This window comes from Caretta caretta, chromosome 1 (assembly GCF_965140235.1).
Source record: "Caretta caretta isolate rCarCar2 chromosome 1, rCarCar1.hap1, whole genome shotgun sequence".
NCBI lineage: Eukaryota > Metazoa > Chordata > Testudines > Cheloniidae > Caretta > Caretta caretta.
The window spans coordinates 330,090,808-330,117,461 of NC_134206.1; the positions used below are offsets into that span (position 1 = coordinate 330,090,808).

General features: G+C 38.7%; 2 protein-coding genes across 4 annotated transcripts in view; one reads left to right on the top strand and one right to left on the bottom strand.

The window, feature by feature from the left end:
* Window positions 1–26,654, top strand: part of CCDC146 (coiled-coil domain containing 146) — a 114,083-nt gene that overhangs the window by 30,794 nt on the left and 56,635 nt on the right. For 2 of the 3 annotated variants that reach the window (XM_048836426.2, XM_048836427.2), the window contains exon 3: window positions 26,420–26,502. In XM_048836426.2, the coding sequence (XP_048692383.1) occupies window positions 26,420–26,502 (83 nt within the window). Of the gene's footprint in view, window positions 1–18,858; window positions 19,013–20,003; window positions 20,051–26,419; window positions 26,503–26,654 lie in introns of those variants that run through there. The other variant, XM_048836428.2, reaches the window with a different exon arrangement.
* FGL2 (fibrinogen like 2) lies at window positions 1,876–11,745 on the bottom strand. The gene is made up of 2 exons (XM_048836445.2): window positions 11,051–11,745; window positions 1,876–6,417 (listed from the first exon to the last, which is right to left on the bottom strand). The coding sequence occupies exons 1-2, from the start codon at window positions 11,667–11,669 to the stop codon at window positions 5,711–5,713; spliced, it is 1,326 nt and encodes a 441-aa protein (XP_048692402.1). The 5' UTR covers window positions 11,670–11,745; the 3' UTR covers window positions 1,876–5,710.

The window sequence follows — 26,654 nt, forward strand, 5'->3', positions numbered from 1 at the left end:
TGCACAATGACTCTTTCTTGAGTGGTGATAGCTAATTTAGACCCCACCATTTTATAAGTATGGTTGGGATTATGTTTTCCAATGTGCATTATTTTGTAACCCTTCTGCCAGGTGGAGCCAAGAGCAACAAGGGCCAGGTTCAGTATCTAGTGGTTCCTTTTCAACAATACAACACACAAACAGCTCGAGCCCCCACCCAGTGACTTGGGACAATTACACACCACCCCCTGGGTGCCTCAAAGAGGCAATACTTCCCCTCTCGCAAGCACAGAGTCTGAGTGTAGCAATAACTTTAATAAAAGGAGGGAATTAACTTAGCATTAATTTGGGAAAACACTGCAACTATGGTTCATAAACACAAACCATGATCAAAAGACCCACCCCCAAGTAAGTTGGGCAGTGTCCTTTTACCCTCATTGTCTTAAATCCAGCAACCCAAAAGTCCCTTTAACGTGCCTGTCCCTTCTCTGTACCCCACTCACATTTGCTGTCCTTTGGCCAGTGCAGCCCCAGAGTTCAGAGGTTCATCCGTGGAGTGGTGGGGGTAAGGAGGCACCTTACATACCGCACTGCTCAGGCACTCACTCATCATCCCAACAGCCAATTGCCATGCCTCTGCAGGGCTCTGCTGGCCACTTGCCACACCCCTCCACCAGCCACCCTGCTGGTCATGCCTCACCACCAGCTTCCCTGCTAGCCATACCTCTCCATCAGCTGCCCGCTTACCAAGCAGTCTTCAGGGTCCCCCACCCACACTTAACACAGCTCTCAGTGATTTCAGCTGTTACTGGGGGAGCCACACTTCCAGTGCACACTGTGCAGTCTCTTGCAATAAAGACACTCTCCCAAAGTAGGTCTAATACTTAGACCTAGGTATCAGTGATTTCAACTCTGTAATATGTAACAAGACTCTCAATTGAGTCTAAATTAGCTCTTTTATTATACCATGGAGAGAGGACAGGTCAAATGGTGTCTAGGACCCTTAAACAGGCCCAGCCCACCAGATACAAATACCTGTCCCCACCCTCTCTCAACTCATTGGGCTTTGGAACCCATATCCCCTGCCTAACGAGTGCTGTTAAGTTGAGGGTGAGTCCCTCCATTGGGGTATGCCAGGTACAGTTCTGCTGCCCTCGGTTCACACAACAAGGATAACAACACTTTATTACAACCCTTTATTAGTCCTGCCCCAATACCAAGGAGACTGGGGATTCAACACCAGCCACAAATAATCTTTTGGGCAAGCAATCCCATCATGCTGAGCATCATGCAAATGAGATCAGCTTCTGAAGTCTTTTTCCACAGCTCACCACTAGATGTCAGGGGAGAGCTCATCCAGACTCTGCTTACACATTTATTAACGTTGAATTTCATCTGTCATTTTGTAGCCCATTCACCCAGTTTTGTGAGATCACTTTGTAACTCTTCACAGTCTGCTTTCGACTTAACTGTCTTGCATAGTTTTGTATCACCTGCAAATTTTGCTACCTCACTGTTTACCCCTTTTTCCAGATCATTTATGAATATGTTGAATAGTACTGGTCCCAGTACAGACCCCTGGGGACACCACTATTTATCTCTCTCCATTCTGAAACTGACCATTTATTCCTACCTTTGTTTCCTATCTTTTAATCAGTTACCGATCCATGAGAGGACCTTCCCTCTTATCCCATGACAGCTTACTTTGCTTAAGAGCCTTTGTTGAGGGACCTTGTCAAAGGCTTTCTGAAAATCTAAGTACACTATATCCACTAGATCCTCCTTGTCCACATGCTTGTTAACCCCCTCAAAAAATTCTAGTCGATTGGTGAGGCATGATTTCCCTTTCCAAAAACCATCTTGACTCTTCCCCAACAAATCATGTACATCTATGTGTCTGATAATTCTGTTCTTTATTATACTTTCAAAGAGTTTGCCGGACACTGAAGTTAGACTTCCTGGCCTGTAATTGCCAGGATCACATCTGGAGTCTTTTTTAAAAATTGACATCACATTAGCCAAGTCATGTGGTATAAAAGCTGATTTAAATGATAGGTTATATACCCCAGTTAGTAGCTCAGCAATTTCATATTTGAGTATAATGTACCGCTTAGCTGTGTTTCTTTGCAACCTATCTCAATTTCATTAGTCTTATATGAAGTGTGATATTCATCTTTTTAACCCATGAAGAATGAAGCCAAAACACAGTTGTGAATTTATACTTCAGACCTATCTCTTTGGCAAGTCAATATTTGGATCTTTATTACACTGAGAAAGTTTAAACTTTTAGGTAATACTTTGCTTTTAAAAACAAAAACAAAAACAAACCCTTTTCTGTCATTTCTATGTCAGGTAAGTTTTTTTTTTTTTGGCAGAATACTCCCTTTTTAAATTAAAAAAAAATAATGAGCTGCAGTAGTTAAATTATAAACACAGTGTTCCAGGTGTGGTCTCATCTTATCTCATTTTAACTTCCTTTGAAAATGTCAGATAAATTTAAACATAGTTGTGGTCTGACACTTGCATGAAAAGCTTCTTAGAGAAAGAAATATTTTAACTCAACATCTTAAGTAGGTCTTTTCTGAAGTTTTGAGAGACCCCTGTGTCTGTCAAAAGACCACTGAACATGGCGTTTTAACTGAGATGAATAGAGTTATTCCCACTGTTACTTGCATGAAAAATGGCAAATCAGTGCTGTTTAATATGGCTTTCAGTTCTAAAGATATTCTTTGTCTTTCCTTCTCGGTAGTTTTCTTTGTTTAAACAACCCCATGGAATGCCAGGAAATTATAGCATGCTTGGCTGATCACTTTGAACAGATGAGTTTTATTTCGTATTCTGTGGAAAAGTGTCCCATAGGACCTTTGCTTGAAAATCTGATGTTAATAATCTTCATTACTAAAAATCCAACATTTAATTGTATCCAGATCAAAAAGACAAGTGCATTTATTAGATTAAAAATTTTATTATCATATATGTGTTTTTTGTAAATTGAAAGACATACTTTGCATTATTAAGCCCATGTGTAGAGAAAGAGAGTGTTTAGGTTGTATAAGATTTCTTTTTTAAATGCTTTAATTCAGAGATGCTAAACTTTGTCCAGTCAAGGATCATGTTAACAGCTGTACATGAGCCCAAAGATCTCACATAATTTAAAAACAGATCAGTTTACAGCTGCCTTATCTTTAATATGGAGATGCAGCCTATGAAAACTACAGGGTCTGGGACCCAATCGTTCTGCAGCAGTATATGAGTAACCTGACATTGATGTCTGAGAATTCAGCCATTGGTATTATGTGCTCGCCTGTAGTGTCCATAGACTGCACCTCCATAGCTGGAAGGTACCCATAGTCAGCTGTGTAAAATTCCACAGCCCTTTTGTCAACAGTTGGCCATTCTGAGTTCGCTTACTGCAGTCTGTTTCATCAGTGATTGAATTGTTATAGAACATCAAAGGAATAATTTGTGAGATACTGTGTTCGAGGATTCAGATCAAGGAACCTTTCAAACAGGTACTATAACTGCCGTATGGACATAATGGGTGTGAATTAGCCTTTATTCATACCAGTGTAAATTGAGAGTAACGCCATTGAAATCACTGAAGTTACACTTGTATAAAACGAATGTGAATAATTGGAGAATCCAGCCCACTAGTTCTAGGAAGGCAGTATCCAGCTTTGAAACTATCAACATTAGACTGATTTTTTCCCTTTAACAACATGTCAAGAATCCTGTAAATAATATAAATAGTATTCTGATTTTTAAATGTCTATAATTTAAAAAAAGGATCATTAAACAAGAAACAAAGGTCAGTTTCACTTGTAACAAATTAGCTGAGTAATAAGTTTCCAAATACATTTCTTTTTCATTGTTTAGGAACAGTTAGTGCACTTTATACCAAGTGATTAAATACAATAATATTCTACTAAAAATCGCTCTTCTAGCCAGTGCATCAAAAACTTTTTTTTGTTTAAATAATTCCTTTTTATCCTGAAATACAATGTAACTTCAAAATGTGTTCTCGAGCAAAGAGTATACATCGGATAGTATTAAAATCTTCCATCCATCTTTTAAAATGAAAACATAATAAAGCAAATGACATTTCTCATCAAAATATTTATAATTCCTTTAAAATATATTAATATCTTATAATTTGGTCATTGTCACCATAGATCATTGTACATAAATCACTAATGCACAATTCAGTTTGGTATATCGAAAAGTAGTAAATGTCATGTTTGTAAGTATTGGACCTGACTACGCTTAAAAGTTTTGCTGGCATAGCTATGTTGGTTAGGTGTGAAAAAGTCATACCCCTGACTGATGTAGCTATGCCAGGAAAAGCCTTACTGTAGATGCAGTTATACCAGCAAAAAGTCTTTGTCCCACTATAACTTACTTAGTTCTGAGAGCCAGTATAACCTGTCTAAGTACAGACAAGGCCTTAATCTTATCAAATTTAAATTCACTATGTACAGTATTCATTATGATTTGGAAAGTCTCTTTGGTTTGTAATTCATGAAATGTTTGAACGTCTGTTACATTTTATTTCTTACACTTCAGAACAACAATAACAAGAAAATCTCTGCTTCCCTTCTGTTCATTGTATAAAAGTCATTCATTGGGGGGAAACCCTACTTTGATTTTATATTTGGGTGTGTGTTTTTCTACATAATCTTTTCCCTGGTGATAAATAAAAAATTCTGACAAGTTAAAAAAAATTAAGTTTGAATCCTTGCAATCTCATAAAGTTCACCTTGAATAGAGGATGCAGAGGAAGGGAGATTTGGGTGTGAAACCACGCGGTTTTAGGCTGTAAGGGAACCAAACTCCATTTCTGTAGATCTGGAGGCAATAATACAAGAACTCAATCCTTTCTGATGCTTCCTGCTCCAGTCCTGCTAGCATAGCTCTCTGACAAGCTGTGGAGCTGTTGACTTTCCTTCATCAAAGAAGCAAAAAGCGTGGTCTCGAAGCAAACAGCTTGGGGGAAAACATCCTGTGGAGGTGCTGTTTCACTCCATACTTAGTCTACACACCCTTTCCATTTCCTTTTGTTCAACTCTGCAACTATACTTGGTTGGATGGTCTTTTGATCAAGGGGATGGACTGGGAACTCAGAAAATCTGTTTTCAATTCCTGACTCTGTGTCCAATGTTGCTTTGTGACTTTGAGCAAATTAGGTGATCTCTGCCTCAGTCATTTTAAAATAGGATACCACTTTCTAAGTTCGTGGTGGTGTTGTGATCATATATTTGTAATGTTTATGAAGGCACAGATGATATAATGAGATCCAGATAAGCAGATACTGAGTTTCATCTTAAGTGGTTACATGTAATCAGAAATGTTTGCGAGATATTTTCAGGCAAAAAATATGGGTTTTCATTCAGCTACCTTTGTAGAAGTTTTTAAAAGTTGTAGATTGTAGAAACCTGGTATGCTGCGGATAGTAAAAGTACAACTGAAACATTAAAATCAATGCCTTCAAATTCAGAATTTAACAATGCTGAAGTTTTAGCAACAGCTACTCTGAAGCATTAAAACTGTCTTTATAGGGCATGGAGGGGGATCAATAAACATTTTATGTTGAGATACTTTCTTTCATCTTGGAAGGATTATATTAGAATTGAATATTAAAATACTCCAATATTTGTATTTTGAATATGATACTGAATAAGTATGATGTTTTTAGTATGACCATTACAAACTGGTTACAGCAGAGGATGCTGATTTATGGCACAAAGGCTTTGGGTCTGATCATCATTTTTACCTGTTTAAAAGCTTGCCTATAACCATTTGGAAGATCATTAGAAACATCATGCCACGTGCCCCAGAAAATCCCGTTGCGAATACCTTTGTATTTTTTGTGATAGTATTTGCCGTTTAGGTTGGCAGACAAACATTTATCAAACCACCAGCCAGAGCTGTAGTAAGCCCCACAATTTCCTGATGGATACTTATCATTGTCTTTGTCCGGAGTACTGAAGAATTTTTGATCGTGGTTGTAATGTTTACTGAAGTGCAGGGCATCTCCGGCTGTACCACTGTAGCCACTGACACTTAGACGGTACTTGAGATATTCATTGGCTACATAGAACTGTTCATATTTCGCATACTCTCGAAGACCATTGAAATCTTCAAGCTCAATTCTCAGCTGCATATCTTTGCTTTTGGTCAGGAGATGAATTTTATCATTCCCCAGCCAAAACTCCCTGCTGAGATTTCCAAAGCCATTTTTGTAGTCATTCCATGTTCTGTTGAAGTTAATGCTACCATCTAGACGCATCTGTAGCACTGTCCAGCCACCTCCCATTGATTCCATGTCACAGTAAACCTCAAAGCTATTATTTTTTGGATCAGGAATAACTCTGTAGATTCCATTACGCCTTCTACCTGCTGTGTAATGATCAGCACAGTCTCTCTGCATTAGTTGTATAACTAGGGGGAAAATAGATAGAATTAGTACGGACAGTCTTTTATTTAATATTTTTTAATATCTAGTAAACCACATCAAGCATTCCAGACTATGGTAATATAAAAAATTACATTTTAAATACACCGTGTATTCTCTTCAGCACTTTTAGCAGTATCTTGCCTGCAAGTTCTCTCTTCTATTTTTCTTATTTATTAATGAATGCAAAAACAATACAAATGATTAATGTTGATCTAAAAATGCTACATAGCTCCATTAAATTGTCTTGCTGCTTATTTCTTGCATGTATATCCATAAAGAATAATGAGTTAAATTCCACAAAACTGGTTCAAGGAGGTGCAAAACACACACCCTGAGGGTTGCATCCTGTGGGATGACTTATCTCTCCAGAGGTCAAATAGTGTTTCTGCAGTCAGAGTTCTGGTAAGTATGGGCATCTTTTATTCACATCAGGGCTACTCCATAGGTATCCACCACCAGGAGCCTGTTGCATCAGATGGCTACGCAGCCACCTTGACAACACTGCATTTCTGGCCAATATTGCCCACTTTTCACTGGGCTGGCCTCTTCCCCTCTTCCCTTTTCACTCAGTGAAGTTGTTTGCTATTTTCAGCCGAAGTTGGCCCCCTCTGTATACTTTCCATTATTGGAACTCTTTTCCATGAGCTAATGGTGGCATATTTCAGTGGTGAATTTGGCCTAATATTTCCATTCTATTATTTCAAATGCTTTTTAACTCATGTATTCAACTATACCTTAATTTTCTCTTATGTATTGTAGAATTTGCTCCTCTTGTGGAATATATTCATTGTACTTTGTCATATTAATGTCTATAATTCACTACCTTTCATGCTATAGTATGTCATATGAGAAGTTTATTTCATATCAGGATGACTTAAAGATGGCTCTTAGTATTGGCTGTTAGTCTAGACAATGGGAATTTTTCATATGTCAGTGGTCAGTTATTTACAATACTTTAGGAAATAGGAGGAAACTAGTAATTTTATGCCAATTCTATGATCCCTAGAAAGATGTAGCTAGAAAAGTGACAGTGCTTTCCTGTGCATGTAGAATTGCTGACTTCATAATAAAGAAATAGTCAGTATGCCTATCCATTTGCGTGACGCGTCTTCCTATCAATAATTTATTTTATACAAAACATGTTTTCCAGGTGTTTCCTGAAGATTAGAAATCCATCTATAACCACTTTAATACTGATGCTGTGCTCAAGAGTTTTCACAGGATATGCTGCAAATGACACATTCCTAGAACTTCATGTTCCACAACAAAATATGTTCATTAACATAACAATATTTCATTGATGTCTTTCAGAGGAAGTGTTTTAAGTGTTGGAAACTATTTTGAGAATGTTTATTCCTACTATAAATTCATTTAAATGCATGGGTGTGTTTGATTACGTTTTAATTGTATATCACCACTGGAAAAATACAAATGTTATTAATAATAATAACTGCTTATTAAGAGGAAATGAGGAAAAACTTCAGAAAGAGAGCATTTTATAATTATTTTCTCTGCAAAAGTTAGTAACTATTTTATTTAAGAAATTACAGAGAGAATAAATTGTTCTATTGAATCATAGAACAGTAGAACTGTAGGACTGGAAGCGTCATCTAGTCCAGTTCCCTGTACCCAGGTAGGACTAAGTAATAACTAGACCATCCCTGATGGGTTCATCTAACATGTTCTTAAAAACCTGCAATGACAGAGATTCCACAACCTCCCTGGGCAATTTGTTTCAGTGCTTAACCACCCTGACAGTTAGGAAGTTTTTCCTAATGTCCAGCCTAAACCTCCCTTGCTGCAGTTTAAGCCCATTGCTTCTTGTCCTATTCTCAGAAGTTAAAGAGAATAATTTTTCCACCCTCCTCCTTGTAACAGTCTTTGATGTACTTGAAAATTGTTATCATGTCCCCCCTCAATCTTCTCTTCTCCATACTAAACAAACCCAATTTTTCCTCATAAACCATATTTTCTACATCTTTAATCATTTTTGTTGCTCTTCTCTGGACTTTCTCTAATTTGTCCACATCCTTCCTGAAATCATGGTGCCTAGAACTGGACACAATACTGAACAGGTTATTTTGAAGAGTTATTTTGTCAAATGAGGAGACTAAATTCAATCTTTAAAGTGTGAAAGAGAAATCTTATTCTTTTATTGGGTTCAAATCTCAGTGTAACCTTAACTTTGTGGTTGATACTAATGCTGCTATGGAATGTACATATGTTGTATATGAGACAGAATTTAACATGGGAGTTAATTACATAGAATAGGGATGCCAATGTTACTCAAGGATATTCTAGGATTACATAAGTGACTTATTTATTCTCCTCCACTCTTGAGTTTTGTGGTCAACCCTAACTCATGAAAATAATAATAGTTATTAATGGTTTTCTTTGTTTTACTTTCATCCACATATCAACTGGAGTCATGGAAGATTTCTGATAGATAAAACTTTCTTTTTAACATCCAGAGACTAGAGACAACAATTTCAAACTTGAGTACCTAAAGTTAAGGATCTAAATCTATATTTAGGCCCTTAACTAGGGCCTCATCCAAAGCCTGTTGAAGACAATGGGAAGACTCCCATTTACTTCAATGGACTTTGGATAAGATGGTAAGTGGCCTAAGTTTCAGAATAAATGTGAACAAAGAGTGTCTGTCTCAATTACACATCTCCTATGGATCCAACCCTACTCCTACTTAAGTCAATAATAGTTTTGCCATTGACTATACTGAAGTCAGGATTCGGTCCTATGAGCGAAAACTAGTTGTCATCCTTTCTAGTTTCATAATGCACATATTACCATAACATTTTCACTATCACTGTTGGACTGTTTGTTATATATAAATGCTATGTATTAATATTTTTATTAAATATTAATACAAACTGCCTGGATTTAGACTGTAGGTTGAACATTACTTAGCATCAGTTACCTTTTCCACATGTGTTATAGTAACACAAGAATATAGTAACACAAGACTGGCCTGGCCTGCGCTAGTGACCAAAACTGATGTTTCAGAAAAAGGTGGTGGTGGTGATGAGAATTTAGAATGCACCTACCCATTGAATGCAGAATTTAGAATGCACCTACCCAACTCATGGAGAGTTGTACATAATGGGTAGGAAAAGTTCCTTCTTGACCTCTGTGACTATCTTATACCTGAAGCATGACATTTGATTACTGGTATCTAGTAAAGACATTGCTATTAAATAAAGTTGTTCTTGTGTCCTGTTTGTGTTTTTGCTGATCTTGTTTTTCAGAATTTCAGCAGTGCATTCGTTGTACTATCTGCAGTTTTCTCTGATATTCTTTAAATAGACTAGTATTGTAGATGGGAGTGAAGGAGGGCAGGTCCTGCAGGTATGCCTTCCGATAGACAAAAGACCTGTCTCTAATTTTATACGTCATACTTTTTTTAGCTTGGAGGATTGGTAAGCAGTTTTGTGGCTCAAAAATTTAGTGCAGTGACCTGTTGTTGTTTTAATCACTAGAGAACCCTTTTCTTTTTATGTATGGTATCTGGATGGCAGAATACACTTTTGTGAATGCCTCTTACTTCTAAAAATCCTTAAATGTAATATCAAAATTGTAATTACATATAGACAATGTAAAAATTAAAATGCTAATCATATTAATTTTGCAAAAGTAAAGGTTAACATGATATAATCTACCAATTCCATTTCTTTTTCTTTTAATAATCATAACAGGATTTTTAAAAAGATAAAAAAATAAGTCCCTCACAGCATGGTATTTAAAAGGAAATAAATCCCCAAACTCCCACATTATTGTCTCATTTTACATTGTTTATATATTAGATTCTTGCCAATATTCCACTATTGCTAAAATAGCGCTGTGTGCCTTCCATTTGAGAAACATTAATACTGATTAGATTTTTAGCCAAGCCTTACATGTACGTGTAGCTATGGTAAATAATGATTTTGTTATCCATCTATACAACTTACACCTTCCACTAGATTCCTTTGTTGTTAGCTAACACTTTCCAGGCCATTTTACAACAATTCCAGGATATTTTTAGATGTTTCTTTTTCCAGTCTTTCATTATGAAAGTCAGATAGTAAAAGTATTGAAATCTTAGGGCCAGATCTTTCTCATTCCCTTCCCCTAATCCCTCAAAAATGTGAAAAAACATCCAAGCCAAAAATAGTTGTTCAGTTTTCAGTGTAATGCAGAATTAAAGTGGATATTTCCTTTTGAATACAATGTAAAATAAAATTTAAATATATAAAGGAATTTCATTTCCATCTTAATATTTGGGCTCTGAATTGCTATGGCAGCAGTATGCGAATATGAGTAAATACAATATGCATATCTGCTGAACAAATGTTAAAATAAATGTTCCCTTCGGAGGGCTACATTTTAAGTACTATGTTAGAGTCAAATCCTGAGAGGTACTGAGTACCTGCAACTCCCACAGGAGTTGAAAGCACTTAATATCTTCCAGCAAGTCCTTCCTGGCCACAATAAGAGTGAATTTTATAATGCTTTTTAATTTGTGAAGATGATAGGAAAGGTATTTGTGGTAAAATATGTTTAAATTGTTCTATTAAATAATTCTACAGAATACAGAAAATTTATAAATATAGCTTCACTTACCAGGACTTGATTGTATGACTGGACACTTAGAAGAACATCTGTCATCCAAATTGTTCACAACATATGTCAGATTTGCTACTTTGCTGTCGACATAACTTTCTACGTTGTCCATGTTGATGAGGCTTATTTTTTCCAGATGACCCTGCAGTGAGTGGATCCGATTCTTTGCATTCTTCAAACTGGCTGACAGTTTATTAACTTTGCTCTGTAATTCCTTTACTCTGTTATCTTGTATCTTACTGTTTTCTGTTGGGACTTCTGTATTAGGTGCCAGGAATTCAGTACTATCTTTTTCTTGGTTGTCATCTGCCTGCAACTTGCAGTCTTGGCAAGATTTCTTCAATTTGTTTACTACATCTTTAAGATTTTGTACTTCTTTGAGAGTCTTCTCAATCAGTCTGAACTGCTTGGGTAACTGGATGGTCATCGGAGGCAGGTTTATCTGATATGGACATTCCTCTCCTTCTTCACATTCCCCATTGGTTTTGAGCTTTATAGGACAAGCATCAATAGCTTTGCCTTCTTTAACATGCTCTGTATGTTCATCTGCAAGTGCAGAAACATTTGTAAAAGCAAGCAGAGCTGTCTTAAACAAGACTAAGTAAATGAGCTTCTTCATCTTTGCAGTGAAACTAGCTCAATGAGGAAGTATGCAAAACTGGAAGAACTTTTTATAAAGGCAGCTAGCAGCCTGTGAGTTAACAGATAAACTGCCTGCACTGTTCTCAGAAATGGGTGGGAGTTATTGCATCACAAGTTGCAGTGATATTAATAGCGGAGCAAAGTAAGTAGTCCTTGGCAAAAGTAGCTTATGCATAATAACATAAGCAAAATGATAATATTCATGTGCACAGATAGAGTATGAAGTTTATTTTGAGCTCTTATTTATTTTACTTTGATTTTTCTTTTGGAAACAAAGTATTTTCTTGCTTTAGATATCTGTTTTGATATGCTACAAAATTCCTGATTCTTAACATTGGAGTATCATAAAATTATACTTAAAAATTGACATTGTGGACCATGTTATGTCCTCTACCTTGACAGGTGGAGAAGGTCATACTCTCTGGAGTGGCTCACAAATGTGAGTGCCTACCTTAGGACAGACTGTCAGAAAACAGGGCAGATATCCCAAACTGGTGGTGTATTCTATAATTAGATTTCACCAAGCCAGTAACAAATATGAACTCCTGGATCACTATACCAGTCTTACCATGAAGTGACCATCAGTTCCCTCAGACTCTCCAGTCTATCATTCCACTCAGACAAACTGAACTTTGTGATAAAAGGTCACTAAACCAAAAATCACACCATATCAGGTTGCTCCCAGTTCCAAGAGACCAGTTACTTACCCCAGATCAATTGGTACTCCAGATATGGAGAAGAAAAGACTGTGAGGGGACATGATAACAGTTTTCAAGTACATAAAAGGTAGTTACAAGGAGGAGGGAGAAAAACTGTTCTTCTTAAACTCTGAAGATAGGGCAAGAAGCAATGGGCTTAAATTGCAGAAAGGAGAGTTTAGGTTGGACATTAGGAAAAACTTCCTAACTGTCAGAATGGTTAAGCACTGGAATAAATTGCCTAGGTAGGTTGTGGAATCTCCATCATTGAAGATTTTTAAGAGCAGGTTGGACAAACACCTGTCAGGGATGGTCTAGATAATACTCAGTCCTGCCTTGAGTGCAGGGGACTGGACTAGATGGCCTCTCGAGGTCCCTTCCAGTTCTATGATTCTATGATCTTACACCAAAGACAATTTTCGCAGCCAATTCTATAGTAAACTAATTATATGTTTATTAGCTAAGAAAAATGAATGAGAGTTATTGAGAGGTTAAAGCAGGTAAAATATATGTACAGGTGAATCCAAATGGTGGCCATGGTGTAATAAATTGCCAGGTTTCCCAAAAGTCTTTTCAGGGTACTCAGATTGTCTCTGGAGAGCTCTGCTTTGCATCTAGTTCACGTCCTTGTAAGAGTCCAAAGAATCCAGAGATGCAGGATCTTTCCTTGAATCCATTCTTATAGTTTCTTCTCACAGAAAACAAGCTGACAGGGTCACTACCCACAAGGACTTTTCCTTTGATGACAGAGAGTGAGGAATGCATCTTGTGTCTTTGACCTCTGATCATTACACACAATGACCACTTGCTTTGAAGTTAGTACTTTTCTGTTAAAGTTCTTCATTTGCGTTCCACTGGCTTCCTTCTTGCTTGATGGGTTATTTATTTACAGGGGTATACACAATGTAAATGTTTGCTATTACATTATAACAGGAGACAATGCATGTAATATCCCATTAGTTTTCATGAAGTTTAAACACCAACTACACTTACACATTTAACAATTACTTTGATCTATACTAATATACAAGTGAATTGACCTGGGGCTTCGGCATGAGCTGGCACTTGGTCGCCTGCACCACAGAGAGAATGAATAGTACCCCCTCTTTCCTAGGACTTGGTGGAATCACCTCTGCTAGAACTTCCCAAAGTCACTGCCTTACAGCACTTGGGAGGACTCAACTTCTGAAATAAAAAATTGTCTCCAATACATTTCAAGAACATGTTGGATAGTCTGTGCCCTGATGTGTCATTTTCCCAACAGATGTGGAAATGTGAAAATAGCAGAGGTGCTTAATGATTTCTTTGTTTTGGTTTTCACCAAGAAGGTTGGTGGTGATTGGACATTTAACATAGTGAATGCCAGTGAAAATAAGGTAGGATCAGAGGCTAAAATAGGAAAAGAACAAGTTAAAAATTACTTAGTCAAATTAGATGTCTTCAGGTCACCAGGGCCTGATGAAATGCATCCTAGAATACTCAAGGAGCTGACTGAGGATATATCTGAGCCATTAGCAATTATCTTTGAAAAGTCATGGAAGACGGGAGAGATTCCAGAAGACTGGAAAAGAGCAAATATAGTGCCAATCTATAAAAAGGGAAATAAGGACAACCTCAGGAATTACAGACCAGTCAGCTTAACTTCTGTACCAGGAAAGATAATGGAGCAAATAATTAAGCAATCAGTTTGCAAACATCTAGAAGATAATAAGGTGATAAGTAACAGTCAGCATGGATTTGTCAAGAATAAATCGTGTCAAACCAACCTGATAGCTTTCTTTGACAGTGTCAAGGTTCCTCCCCCACTCTGAACTCTAGGGTACAGATGTGGGGACCTGCATGAAAAACCTCCTAAGCTTATCTTTACCAGCTTAGGTCAAAACTTCCCCAAGGTACAAAATATTCCACCCTTTGTCCTTGGATTGGCTGCTACCACCACCAAACTAATACTGGTTACTGGGGAAGAGCTGTTTGGACACGTCTTTCCCCCCAAAATACTTCCCAAAACCTTGCACCCCACTTCCTGGACAAGGTTTGGTAAAAAGCCTCACCAATTTGCCTAGGTGACTACAGACCCAGACCCTTGGATCTTAAGAACAATGAACAATCCTCCCAACACTTGCACCCCCCTCTTTCCTGGGAAATGTTGGATAAAAAGCCTCACCAATTTGCATAGGTGACCACAGACCCAAACCCTTGGATCTGAGAACAATGAAAAAGCATTCAGTTTTCTTACAAGAAGACTTTTAATAAAAATAGAAGTAAATAGAAATAAAGAAATCCCCCCTGTAAAATCAGGATGGTAGATACCTTACAGGGTAATTAGATTCAAAACATAAAGAACCCCTCTAGGCAAAACCTGAAGTTACAAAAAAGATACACAGACAGAAATAGTTATTCTATTCAGCACAGTTCTTTTCTCAGCCATTTAAAGAAATCATAATCTAACACGTACCTAGCTAGATTACTTACTAAAAGTTCTAAGACTCCATTCCTGGTCTATCCCCGGCAAAGACAGAATATAGACAGACACACAGACCCTCTGTTTCTCTCCCTCCTCCCAGCTTTTGAAAGTATCTTGTCTCCTCATTGGTCATTTTGGTCAGGTGCCAGCGAGGTTACCTTTAGCTTCTTAACCCTTTACAGGTGAGAGGAGCTTTCCCCTGACCAGGAGGGATTTCAAAGGAGTTTACTCTTCCCTTTATATTTATGACAGACAGGGTAACAAGCTTTGTGGATGGGGTGAAGCAGTAGACATGGTATATCTTGACTTTAGTAAAGCTTTTGATACTGTCTTACATGACCTTCTCATAAACAAACTAGGGAAAATCAACCTAGATGGAGCTACTATAAGGTGGGTGCAAAACTGATTGGAAAACCATTCCCAGTGAGTAGTTATCAGTGGTTCACAGTCATGCTGGAAGGGTATATCAAGTGGGGTCCCACAGGGATCAGTTCTGGGTCCAGTTCTGTTCAATATCTTTATCAATGATTTAGATAATGGCATAGAGAGTACACTTATAACGTTTGCAGACGATACCAAGCTGGGAGGGGATGAAAGAGCTTTGGAGGATAGGATTAAAATTCAAAATGATCTGGAGAAACTGGAAAAATGGTCTGAAGTAAATAGGATGAAATTCAATAAGGTCAAGTGCAAAGTACTCCATTAAGGAAGGAACAACCAGTTGCACACATACAAAATGGGAAATGACTGCCTAGGAAGTACTGTGGAAAGGGATTTGAGGGTCATAGTGGACCACAAGCTAAATATGAGTCAACAGTGTAACGCTGTTGCAAAAAATGTGATCATCATTCTGGGATGCATTAGCAGGAGTATTGTAAGCAAGACACAAGAAATAATTCTTTCACTCAACTCTGCACTGATTAGGCCTCAACTGGAGCATTGTGTCCAATTCTGGGCACTACATGTCATGTAAGGTGTGGACAAATTGGAGAAAGTTCATAGAAGAGCAACAAAAATTATTAAGGTCTAGAAAACATGACCTATGAGGGAAGATTGAAAAAAATGGGTTTGTTTAGTCTGAAAAAGAGAAGACATAAAAGGTTGTTACAAGGAAGAGGGAGAAGTATTGTTCTTCTTAACCTCTGAGGATAGAACAAGAAGCAATGGGCTTAAATTGCAGCAAGGGAGATTTAGGTTGGACATTAGGAAAAACTTCCTGTCAGGGTGGTTAAGCACTGGAATGAATTGTCTAGGGAGGCTGTGGAATCTCCATCATTGGAGATTTTTAATAACAGGCTAGACAAACACCTGTCAGGAATGGTCTAGATAATACTTAGTCCTGCCATGAGTGCAGGGAACTGGACTAGATGGCCTCTCGAGGTCCCTTCCAGTCCTATGATTCTATGTCTGGGTAGTTGAAGTCCCCCATCACCATCAAGACCTGTGCTTTGGATGATTTTGTTCGTTGTTTATAAAAAGCCTCATCCACCACTTTTTCCTGGTTAGGTGGTCCGTGGTAGACCCCTACTATGGCATCACCCTGGTTTTTTTTTACCCCTTTTATACTTACCCAGAGACATTCAACAAGTCTGTCTCTGATTTCCTTTTCAACTTCAGTCCAGGCAGTCAGTCCAAGTATACACATTTTTGATACGTAAGGCAATGCCTGCTTCCTTTTTTCCCCTGTCTATCCTTCCTGAGCAAACTGTACCCTTCTATACTAATATTCCAGTTGTGTAATACAATATGCTTGCAGACAAGCATTCACTTCCAGGATGCATCTGTCTCTGCCTGGGCCCCATCCTTGCCCAGAAGGATTGAGGAGAACACACCTGCGTCCCCAGTTCCTTACTCCCAGATCCCTGTAGTCACTTCTGATCTACTCAGGGTCATATCTTGCAGTATCATTAGTGCCAACATGGATGAGTAGCATGGGGTAGTAATCAGATGGCCGGATGATCCTTGACAATCCCTCTGTAACATTTTGGATACAGGCCCCCGGCAGGCAGCATACCTCCCAGGATGCCATGTCAGGCCAACAGATGAGTGCCTCCACCCGCCTCAGAAGACAGTCACCAACCACCACTACCCTACATTTCCTCCTGGGAGTGGTGGCTGTGATCATATGAGTTAATATTCTCATGTTCACTAGAAAACAGCATCAGCTATTCAAGAAAACCTTCTTTTAACCTTGATAATGTGACTTTGTTTATGAATTAAAAGATTTTTAACTTGCCTTTTAATTCATGACTAAGATGAAAAGGATGTAGGAGGTATTTCTGAAAAAAAGTTCCAATGCTCCTTCCTCTGTTGCTCTTTTTCCCCCACCCCCTCAAAAAAAATTTTCTCTAAATATTTTTTTCTACATTTTAGTTTAAAAAAATATTTTGAGCTGGTTGTTCACTGCCACGGTGTTGTCAGCGCTTATGATTTCATCTTGGATCTCACATTGGCTGGTGTGTTTCTTTTAAACTGCAGATCCTGGAGGCATGTGATTGGGGGGAGAATTTCAGCTTTCATTTTTTAAAAAAAGTAAGTTTCTAGCCCTCATGGTTTTGGAGAAATGCTTGAAAATGTGACTCAAGTGCACCCTGAATGCTCAGAAACGAGAAGGCAACTCAAAATATATTCTGTTTTCAAAATCATGATTTTTTTAAATCATTTTCGTGATTTTGAGGCAGCCTGATCCATAACATTTAAATGCTTGGGATTGGCAATAATGCTGCTGTGTAACTGCTGTTTATATTTCTTGAAGATAACAGTTGTCTGTGTCCTTGCCAGCACATAGCTACGCAGGTTTAAAATGTACTGTTATCCTTTTTCTTCTTTGTGGGTGAGCTGTTTAATCTCTCCTGCGGCTGAGGATATTTTCCTGCATTTCTATATTACAATGGCCTTTTGCAGGATAAGAAATATCACTTCTGTTTCCTCACTTGTAACTATAAAGATGGGTATTTTTATAGCATCTTTACCTTTCATTTGTTCATCTGCCTTCTGGTTTTCTTTAACAGTCCCTTTAAAATACATATCTGCTACCTCATTTAGCCCAGTAATAGGTCCACAGCAGGCTCAGAGCAGATGACCATTAATTAATTTATAATATATTTATATTGTTAAAGCTAATGAAATGTTAAAAAAATCTTGCCATCCTATAATGTATATACCAGATACTTAACAAAAGAAGAAGAAAAAATCAAATTTGCTAGATGGTATCCAAGCCAATGTATAGTTTGTATAGACTGCCATAGGAGTTTGTCTGAGTAAGGACTAAGTAAATAAGGATCTCAGGATTTGGCCCATATATTGTAAAAAGTAGAGATTAAACATTGTTTAAACCTTGAAGTACTCTTTTGGGCAAAAAGTCTGCTTCATTCTGAATAACTTGAATACCTTAATTTCAACAGCATATGGGATACTTGTGTAATAAAGTGTATTAGGCCTCCATGTTATCTCAGCCAGGTTTGGGACTTAGCTTAAGAGTTCTGGCAGTGTATTACAATATCTGTTTGCAACTTCCTGCTCTTTACAACTTGCATTGAATTCATATGAGACAAGTCTTCATTTGGAGTTGTGAGTGCTCAGCAGTTCTGAAAATCAGACCTTTATTTCCTTAACCAAATCCTCCTCCTTTTGACTACCATGTTAATTCCAACTGAGTTCAATAGAACTATTAATTTGAACAACATGAACAGAGTTTGGCTGTTCAGTGGGAGGTCGTCTGAATAAAGACTGAGTAAAAACTAAGGACCAGATCATATCATCAAATTTTAAACAGAAGTCCCTATTGAAATCATTAGGGAGCACTACTGAAACATCACTGGCACAGCATGGACCTGAATAAGGACCTCAGGATTTGGCCCAAGGTTAATACAGGAAATTTCCTTTTTCCTCTTTTCACTTATATATTGCCATAAGTCTCTATTCTTTCAGGTTCTCATTTAGAGTAAAATCGTTTGAAACTCTTTCAGCACCATTTAAAGGACATTACTGACCTCAAAACACAGAGCCAAAAAAGAACATGAGCTATACAATTCTATCAGATCTCTTAAAATCCTCAACTTCGATGATGTTCAGCTGAAGCAGATTTCCTCATAACTTGCTTAGGTTTCTGGCTTGATTCTTGCCTAAACATCAATTGTCATCATAACCATCAATGAGGTAAGAATCTTGAGCTAAAAATGAGTTTCCTTTAAAGGAGCAAAACTTGCTTCTTTGATTAAACCCATAAGACTAAACCATCTCTTCACGTATCACTGAATATTAGGGGATGGTCTACGGTTCCACAAGCTCATCTGCCCCACTTAAACTTAACATTTCCTGTTGCACCCAGATGACTGATACTGAATGTCAAATATTTTTTCAGCCATAGCAGGATTCCCTGAGGCAGGTGCAATAATGACAATTGTTTTTGTGCCTGCGCTTTTGAGGAGTTTTGTATTTTGAAGAATATTAACATTCTGCTTAGAAGGACATACAAAACTTGTCAGCCATCCTTATTCTTCTGTGTTTGTGTTCATACATCGAAACAATGAGTCCCTGGAGCAAGACAAACCCATCAGAAGCAAGAAAGAACACAGAAAATAGATTCTAAACTTTATGCAGCTGATTGATAAAGGGAGTTACTTACTACTCAAATAATGTTATATTGAAATCCCAAGCACAGAAAAATTGTAAAATGTTAATAATTTGGGATTTTGCCCTTGTGCCCTATATTGAGACAAAGGACTGTAGTTGGAAGTGACTTTTTAGGTGTTTGAAATAAAAGAATAAACAAGGTTAATTTCAATTTAAAATTATGACTATCATTCTATGTTTTAAAATAACTAAAAGAATAGTCAAAATGTTAGTTATTAAAAATATAAATGATTACAGGAAATGCAGCATAGAAATGAAAGATAGAGACTGTGATTATTTCTGTTGAGGTTGCAGAATTTATGTCAAATATTTTATAATAATTGCCTAAATAAGTAGAAATGTGTTAGCTGCACTATTTTGCTGGAACATTGGCATTTTTATAATGTTCAATTCAAGCCTTCCCTTGGAAGCCCTCATGTATTTCATTTTTATAATGATCACGGTTAATATCTGTTATCATTGTCTATGTCGAATACTATATTTAACTTCAATCTTTTGCTTCACATGCATGCAGGATGCTGGTGCACATGACACAGGATGATTAGACCCTCTGTATTCAAGGTACTTGATGCTAATGGGATTGAAGATGGGCTGAATTAAGGGTTTCTAGAGGCCCATACTGGTTGCGTAGTTCATAAAGAAGAAATTAAAAAAAAATATGAGGAAGCTAGTCAAAAATACTGAGCTTGAAACTGAGTAAGTCAAAGTCCTTAGACTTGTCAGTTATACCATAATTGAGTCACAGAAGCCCTACTGTGAAGGATTAAGCTGCTCAAGAGGGCCCTTATTAATTATTGTGTTGTGGGGGGGAAGGCCCCAAAATATTTTATCTTAGAGAACTGGTCCCCAAACTTTTTACCTTGCGCCTCCCCTTACTCCTGTCCACGCCCCCCCAGAGCTGCCCCTCTGCCAAACCTGCCTGGCGCTGTAGCCCCAGATGCCAGGTCACAATGGCAGGAGCAGGGAGTAGGGCCCAGCCCCGCAGAACAGGAGCCGCCACTGCAGGGTAAGAGTGGGGTGGACTCCGTTTCTAACCCCTCCTCCACCCTGGGGTCTCCCCACCACACCAGGCTAGCATTAGGATTCCGGTGCCAGGATGGAGGATGCTGCTGCAGGTCGTCGGTGCCCTCTCAGCAGTTTAATATAGTGCATCCGTTGAATTATGAGGCTACATCTGCCCCTGCTTATGATTTTATGCCTTGTGCTGGCCATCTACACAGGAGTGAATCTCTTTCCAATAAAACAGAAGATGTGAAAACTTTATACAACTTTTGGAGGAAATGTTAGGGTCTGTTAACTTCTGATGCAGTGAGAGCCAGATTCTGCCACTTTTGCTCACATGAAATAATTCTTCACTCTGTAAGTAATTCTATTGGGTGGGTTCATCACCCACTGACATCTGCATGCAGCTGTCCCCATCCCAGGGTCTGCCACTTCCATGTCACAGTTTTTCTCTCTCTTCTCCCCCAACCCCATGGAAGAAACTCCATGGGTCCTTGGTCCACAGTAGAGGAGGGGACAGAGATTGGTTGAGCTGAAGGCAGGAATTCGCAGGCTGGGAGGATGGACAGTGTCTCCCTCCAGCCCTGTGAAGCTTACCTGGAAAAGATTATATATCTTAGGGTTATATTCTTTCTTCCATGGAGTCTCCTTCCATGGCTCCTAGGAACAGCTGTGGCAGAGAGAGTTATTGGTTGCATCGCATCAATAAAGTTGTAGTGCCAGGGATGGGAGGAACAGAGCTGACGTTAAGCATAAGCAGATTAAGCAATTGCTTAGGGCCCCAAACAGCTCAAGGGGGCCCCCTATTAATTATTCCTGCTTAGGGCCCCTAATGGGCTAGCACCAGCACTGGGAGGAGATGGTTTGCTGGGGTCCAGAGCAGCTGTGGAAGCACAAGTCTTTTTCCCTATGGCTCTGTATTTCCTACAGATTCCTTAATTTGCATGGTTTCTGCATGGGGCACATGGAAAACCCATCCTCTCCCAATGGAACATTGTGGAGGGATCTCAGCAAGAGAATTGTTGCAGATATATCTTTTCCCCAAATCCCTTCCTCCATGTGTCTTACAACAGGATGGGGTGATTCGGCCCAATTATTTCATAGGACTTCTCACAGAGTAAGAGTACTCAATGAGAGTAAAGAGGCAGAATTTGGGTCCTACCTTTTTCTTCTCTCATATAAGAGCAAGACTTCTGAGAGAGAGTGAGATAATATAAAAATGTAACAAAATGAGAAAGTTACATACAAAAGATAGCTACAAGTTAATAATCAGTTAAAAATAAGAATTAAATAAAAAAGTAGGTAAAATAAGAGGGTAAGAATAAATATAATAGGAAAGTAAAAATACAAGTAAATACAGTAATAAGATACATACTTCTATTATGTAGTTACATTTATGGAAGTGTAGGAATATAGAAAGCAAAGAGAAGAAACTCCCAAGCAACCAGCACTAGCAGCCAAATCTTTAATCCAATTTTCTAAGAATTCTTGATTTGGATAAGTACAATTTATTTTATTTTGCCCTGCTTTTGGGGTAATTTTTTTTAAATTATGGGAGAGAGTCTTGTTGTTTAATGTGTATGGGAATCAAAGAAAAGTGTTGTGTATATACCAAAAGGAAGAGAAGCAAAATGTATATTAGTACATTTGAAACTTAAAGGTTTTGAAAGGCCCAGGAATTTAAGAGAGGTGACCTGCCTATATTCCAAACTCCAGACCTGACATCATCTACTCCCAATACAATGAAGTGACCTAAATTGATTCCAGATTCTACCTTTAATTATACTAGATTGCCTCTTATCTCACACCAATAATTTTAAGTCAGTATAATTGTACTAAGAAAAAGGAGTATTTGTGGCACCTTAGAGACTAACAAAAAAGAAGATATTGTTAATGTTACTCACTTTACTAATTTCAGAATACATTGAGCCTGAGAGTGTAGTGGAATGGAAACTGTTTATACAAAACGAGAGAGGGGTTGCAGCATTGCAAGGCATACTCTCCGAGGAGGGCACACAGCAACATTTTGGGTAAACTTTACAAAACCTAGATAGCCTGTGACACGTTTTCACTTAATTAAAAAATGGCATGCCAGTAACTATTGCAGTCTTGCTGCAAAGTGTTGCAATGCATACTGTTCGGATAGATGTCTAAGGGCCCAATTCTGCAGTCTTTACTCAAGCAAAACTCTCATTAACTTACATGTCTGAGATTTTTTCCTGTTGTTTTACACCTTGTATAGTCATTAACACTTGCGCACAGTGCCTGTAAAGCTCTAACAAGTCAAAATGGTAGCATTTTACACACAGTTTGCACAGGTACAAATATATATACGGTGCAAGAGTGGAGACTGAGGCCACAATGTCTGTTGGCTTCAATAGAATTGCTCTGGATTTATATAGGTGCCACAGCGCTTAATTTGGCCTACCTTGTATTTCTTGGTCATACATACATTGGCTAAGAAGTTCAGAACCCATGGTTTCACCCACAGTTTTTATGATTCCCTCTCCCCAAATGCTAATTATAATATCTATGCTCGTCTGTGGTAGATGACTCTTGAATGGCTGAGAAAGGAGATTGAAGACAGAGCCCAAAGGAAGGACTGATTGTTGAGATACTTTGCAGTGTTAGTTTGAGCTTTTGTTGCCTTGAAAGGGATCTGACTTAGATGCTTTCAGCTGAAGTATGAACAGGGGCAGATAGACTGCAGGAAGGGCTGGAGATGAAGATTGTCTGCAGCATTATGCCCTATTGCAAGTGGGTGCTCTGGCATCATAAAATCCTCCTTCCATCCACACAGAAGAACATTTAACATGGATTTGAGGATGCTTTAAGTCTGGGCTAGTTAGCATGGCTGAGGATATGGGCTTGAGATTGGAATTTGCTTCAGCCCAGACAGGCAAACTGCCTACTTTGTAGTGAAAATGCAGACTACTCAATCCCAGATGCTGTTAGTCCTCCAGTCCCATCCCACAATTCTACCTGGGCAGTACTTTCTTGTGGAACTCCTCCCTTCTTCTGCTGTGCATTTTAACCCTGTTTGCCTGCTCCATTTCTGCTGCACTTCCACAGCATTTGAACAGAGATCTCATCTGTGACAAACTGGGGCTATGTTTATACAGTTTATGAATTTTGGTTAATATTGTGCAGTTGGTTTATGAAAAGCAGCTGTATTGAGTGCCTATATGTATGAAGATCTACCAGGTCCTGTAGCAGGTTCACAGCAGACAAATACAAGGAGCTAGTGGTGCTTAGGATTCAATTATACTATTCAGGTTCAAACAACTGGCAACAGTGGGTGAGCTCAAACCTTGGAAATCCAGTTTAGCTTACTCTTCTGAAAGGAGAGGGGGAGACAGAAGCAATGAAAACTTATCAGGAGCAGAACAAAGGCAGCCAGCAGACCAGGAGGAGTTTAAATAAAGGAATTCACAGGAATAGAGGGAGCCAGGCAGGAAGAGGACACGTGGGGCAGAAGAAAGCAACAGAAGCTAGGTAAAAGGGAGATACCACCCGTCATGGAACAGCGTCAGGAATGGGACAGCCTGCCTGTGGTTCCTAATGACACCTAAGGGAAGGCTGAGCTAGAAAGGGAAATGTGTGCAATGTTTGTTGTTTGTATGATTAAGTAAAGAACATAAATGTGTTAGAGTCTGCAAAGTTTGTGTGTTAACTACTGTGTGCCCCTGAGAGTTAGACTGTAACAAAAAGTTTCACACCTTTGGGGTAAAGTTCCAGGAGAGGATATGTTTAAGTCCAAGGGCATTCTAAAGCTCACCATTGTGCACAGAGCGGCTAGGCAGCTGTATAGGGCTCCAATTCTCAGGAGGGAGTGTTAGGCTGTAGGTCTGTACTTCCAAGAGTGTGCCTAGGGATCCTGAGACTGGGGCAGTGGCTGGACTGCATTCATGCTCTGTAGGCTTAAAATAGCCGGGGGAGCAAGGGACACAGCATGGATTCCCTTCACGGCAGTCCTAGTGAGTGGCCATGAGGGAGCACTTGCTAGGATCTGTGACACCATCCAAGAAATCCTCCTGTGCTGGCAGTTTGCCAGAAGCTGACACCTGTCTCCTGCTAAAGCTGTGGGGTAGTATCAATAAAAAACATAATTTAGATAAATGTACCCAACATGAGATTTTTATGTTTACTAGGCAGGAAAGAAATAGGAAATGGAGAGGCAAAGAAGTCAGCTGGGTGTGCTATGAATCACTTTGTGGTTTGTAGACTGAATTCCTTAATAACTTTCTCATTAAAAGTTCTTGTTGCCAAATGCTGTTTGCTTTCACCTGCAGGACTGCCTGCATTAATAATAACTCCACTTGGAAGTTATTTACATACTGTTCTCATGTCATGGCCACAGACAGCAGCTTCATTCTAGGTGAGATTGAGTGAGTTTTCAACCTGTGAATGAATTTGTAGAGTGGCTCAATTTAATGCACTGTTAAGACCCACAGGATAGCCCACCAGAAATCCATTCCAGCTCAAGGGGTAGTACAGCCCTATTGTGGATGTAGTTACATGGGTCTGGCATGGGTAAGGCTTTGCTGTGGGGACACTCCACCCAGACAGGGCTAGCCCGGCTGCAGTGAAAACATGGCTTTTCTACACTAGGAAATTAACTAGAATTACTGTTGTGGTATGTTTCAGAGTAGCAGCCGTGTTAGTCCGTATTCGCAAAAAGAAAAGGAGTACTTGTGGCACCTTAGAGACTAACAAATTTATTTGAGCATAAGCTTTCGTGAGCTACAGCTCACTTCATCGGATGCATTGTGGTATAGTTACTCTGCAATAGCTATTTTAGAATGCTTTTGCACTTTAAATTTACAACCTGCTTTAATATTTAAAAAACAGGCTGAGGTCTGGTCTTTGCTTAAAATTTAGGTTGACACAGCTGTCAATCAGAGGTATAAAAAAAACCACAACCCCTGAGTGATGTAGTTATGCCAACCTAACACCCTGTGTAGACAGCTAGCTTGATGGAAGAATGCTTCCCTCGACTTAGCTACCATTGCTTGGGGAGATGGTATTCCTACATCAATGGAAAAACCCCTTCCGTCTGTTTAGGTTGTGTCTACACTATGGGTTTATGCCAGCATTGCTACAGTGATGCAGCTATGCCAGTATAGTCTCCGTAGTGTAGACATACTCAGGCAAAACGAAGATTCCACCCTAGACTCTCTAACAAAAGCCATTAAGATATATAGTAACTGGCCTGAGGCTCACACAGGGGGTAGGGCTTTGAAAAAAGGGAGTTTCTCTGAGAGGGGGGAAAGTGTCTAAGAGAAACACTTTCTGGAAGGCTAAGAGCTCTTGGGCTTACTAGAAGAATGTAAATGGGTATGTTCTGTTCGTGTAACTCAAGAGGGAAGCCCATCTAACTTAACTCGTAGCAAAGTGTAAGGTTAGATGAGTCTAGATATGTGTGTAGGCTGCTTGTTTTAAATCCCTTTCTCTAACACTTTGCTCCATTTGCTAAAAAAAAAACAACTACTTGTTTTAAGAAGGCTGTTTGGCACTGTATAGCATTAGTGACAGGCTCCTGAAACAGGTCCAGTCAGACCTGCACAGTAATAAGTAGTGGGCAGGTAGAGAGTGGCATTCCCAGGTCATGGTCTAAGAGAGGGAGAATTGGGTACTTCCACCTCCAGACAGGTAAGGGCTGCAGACCTAACACCTTAGGGGGTACACTCAAAGAGAGCAAAATGGGAACAGAGGTATAATCAACTCTGTAATTGTGATGTGTTCTTTATGGTCTTTTATGTATACTACAAATTATTAAATAAACAAGCATCTTTCGTGTGTATATTTTTATTTTATATGTTACCGAGACCTGAAGAAAAGTCTGCCAACACTAATTATAAAAGTCTAAGTATACATAAAAATGTTAATGTCTCGTGGATTTAATAACTGTCTATTCCCCTTTTCTAGTTATTTTCTGCTGGAAAGCTCCCAGGCACCAGAGTTGCTGCGCTGAAGGCGAAGTACACCGCTCTGCATGAGACTGTGATAAGGTACAATACTTGCAGATTTTCAGTATATCAGTTCTTGTTTCATTGTGAATACTTGATTATAGAGATTAGCCATGGCCATAATTCCTTTTCTGAATTGTTTCATTAGCCAAAACATTACATGCTTAAAGTAAAAATCCCCCAGTGCAGAGGCG

Coding starts and splice junctions, on each gene's coding strand:
- FGL2 (XM_048836445.2), bottom strand. CDS start 11,669: ATGAAGAAGCTCATTTACTTAGTCTTGTTTAAGACAGCTCTGCTTGCT. Junction 6,418..11,050: donor AGTCATACAATCAAGTCCTG/GTAAGTGAAGCT, acceptor TTTTCCCCCTAG/TTATACAACTAATGCAGAGA.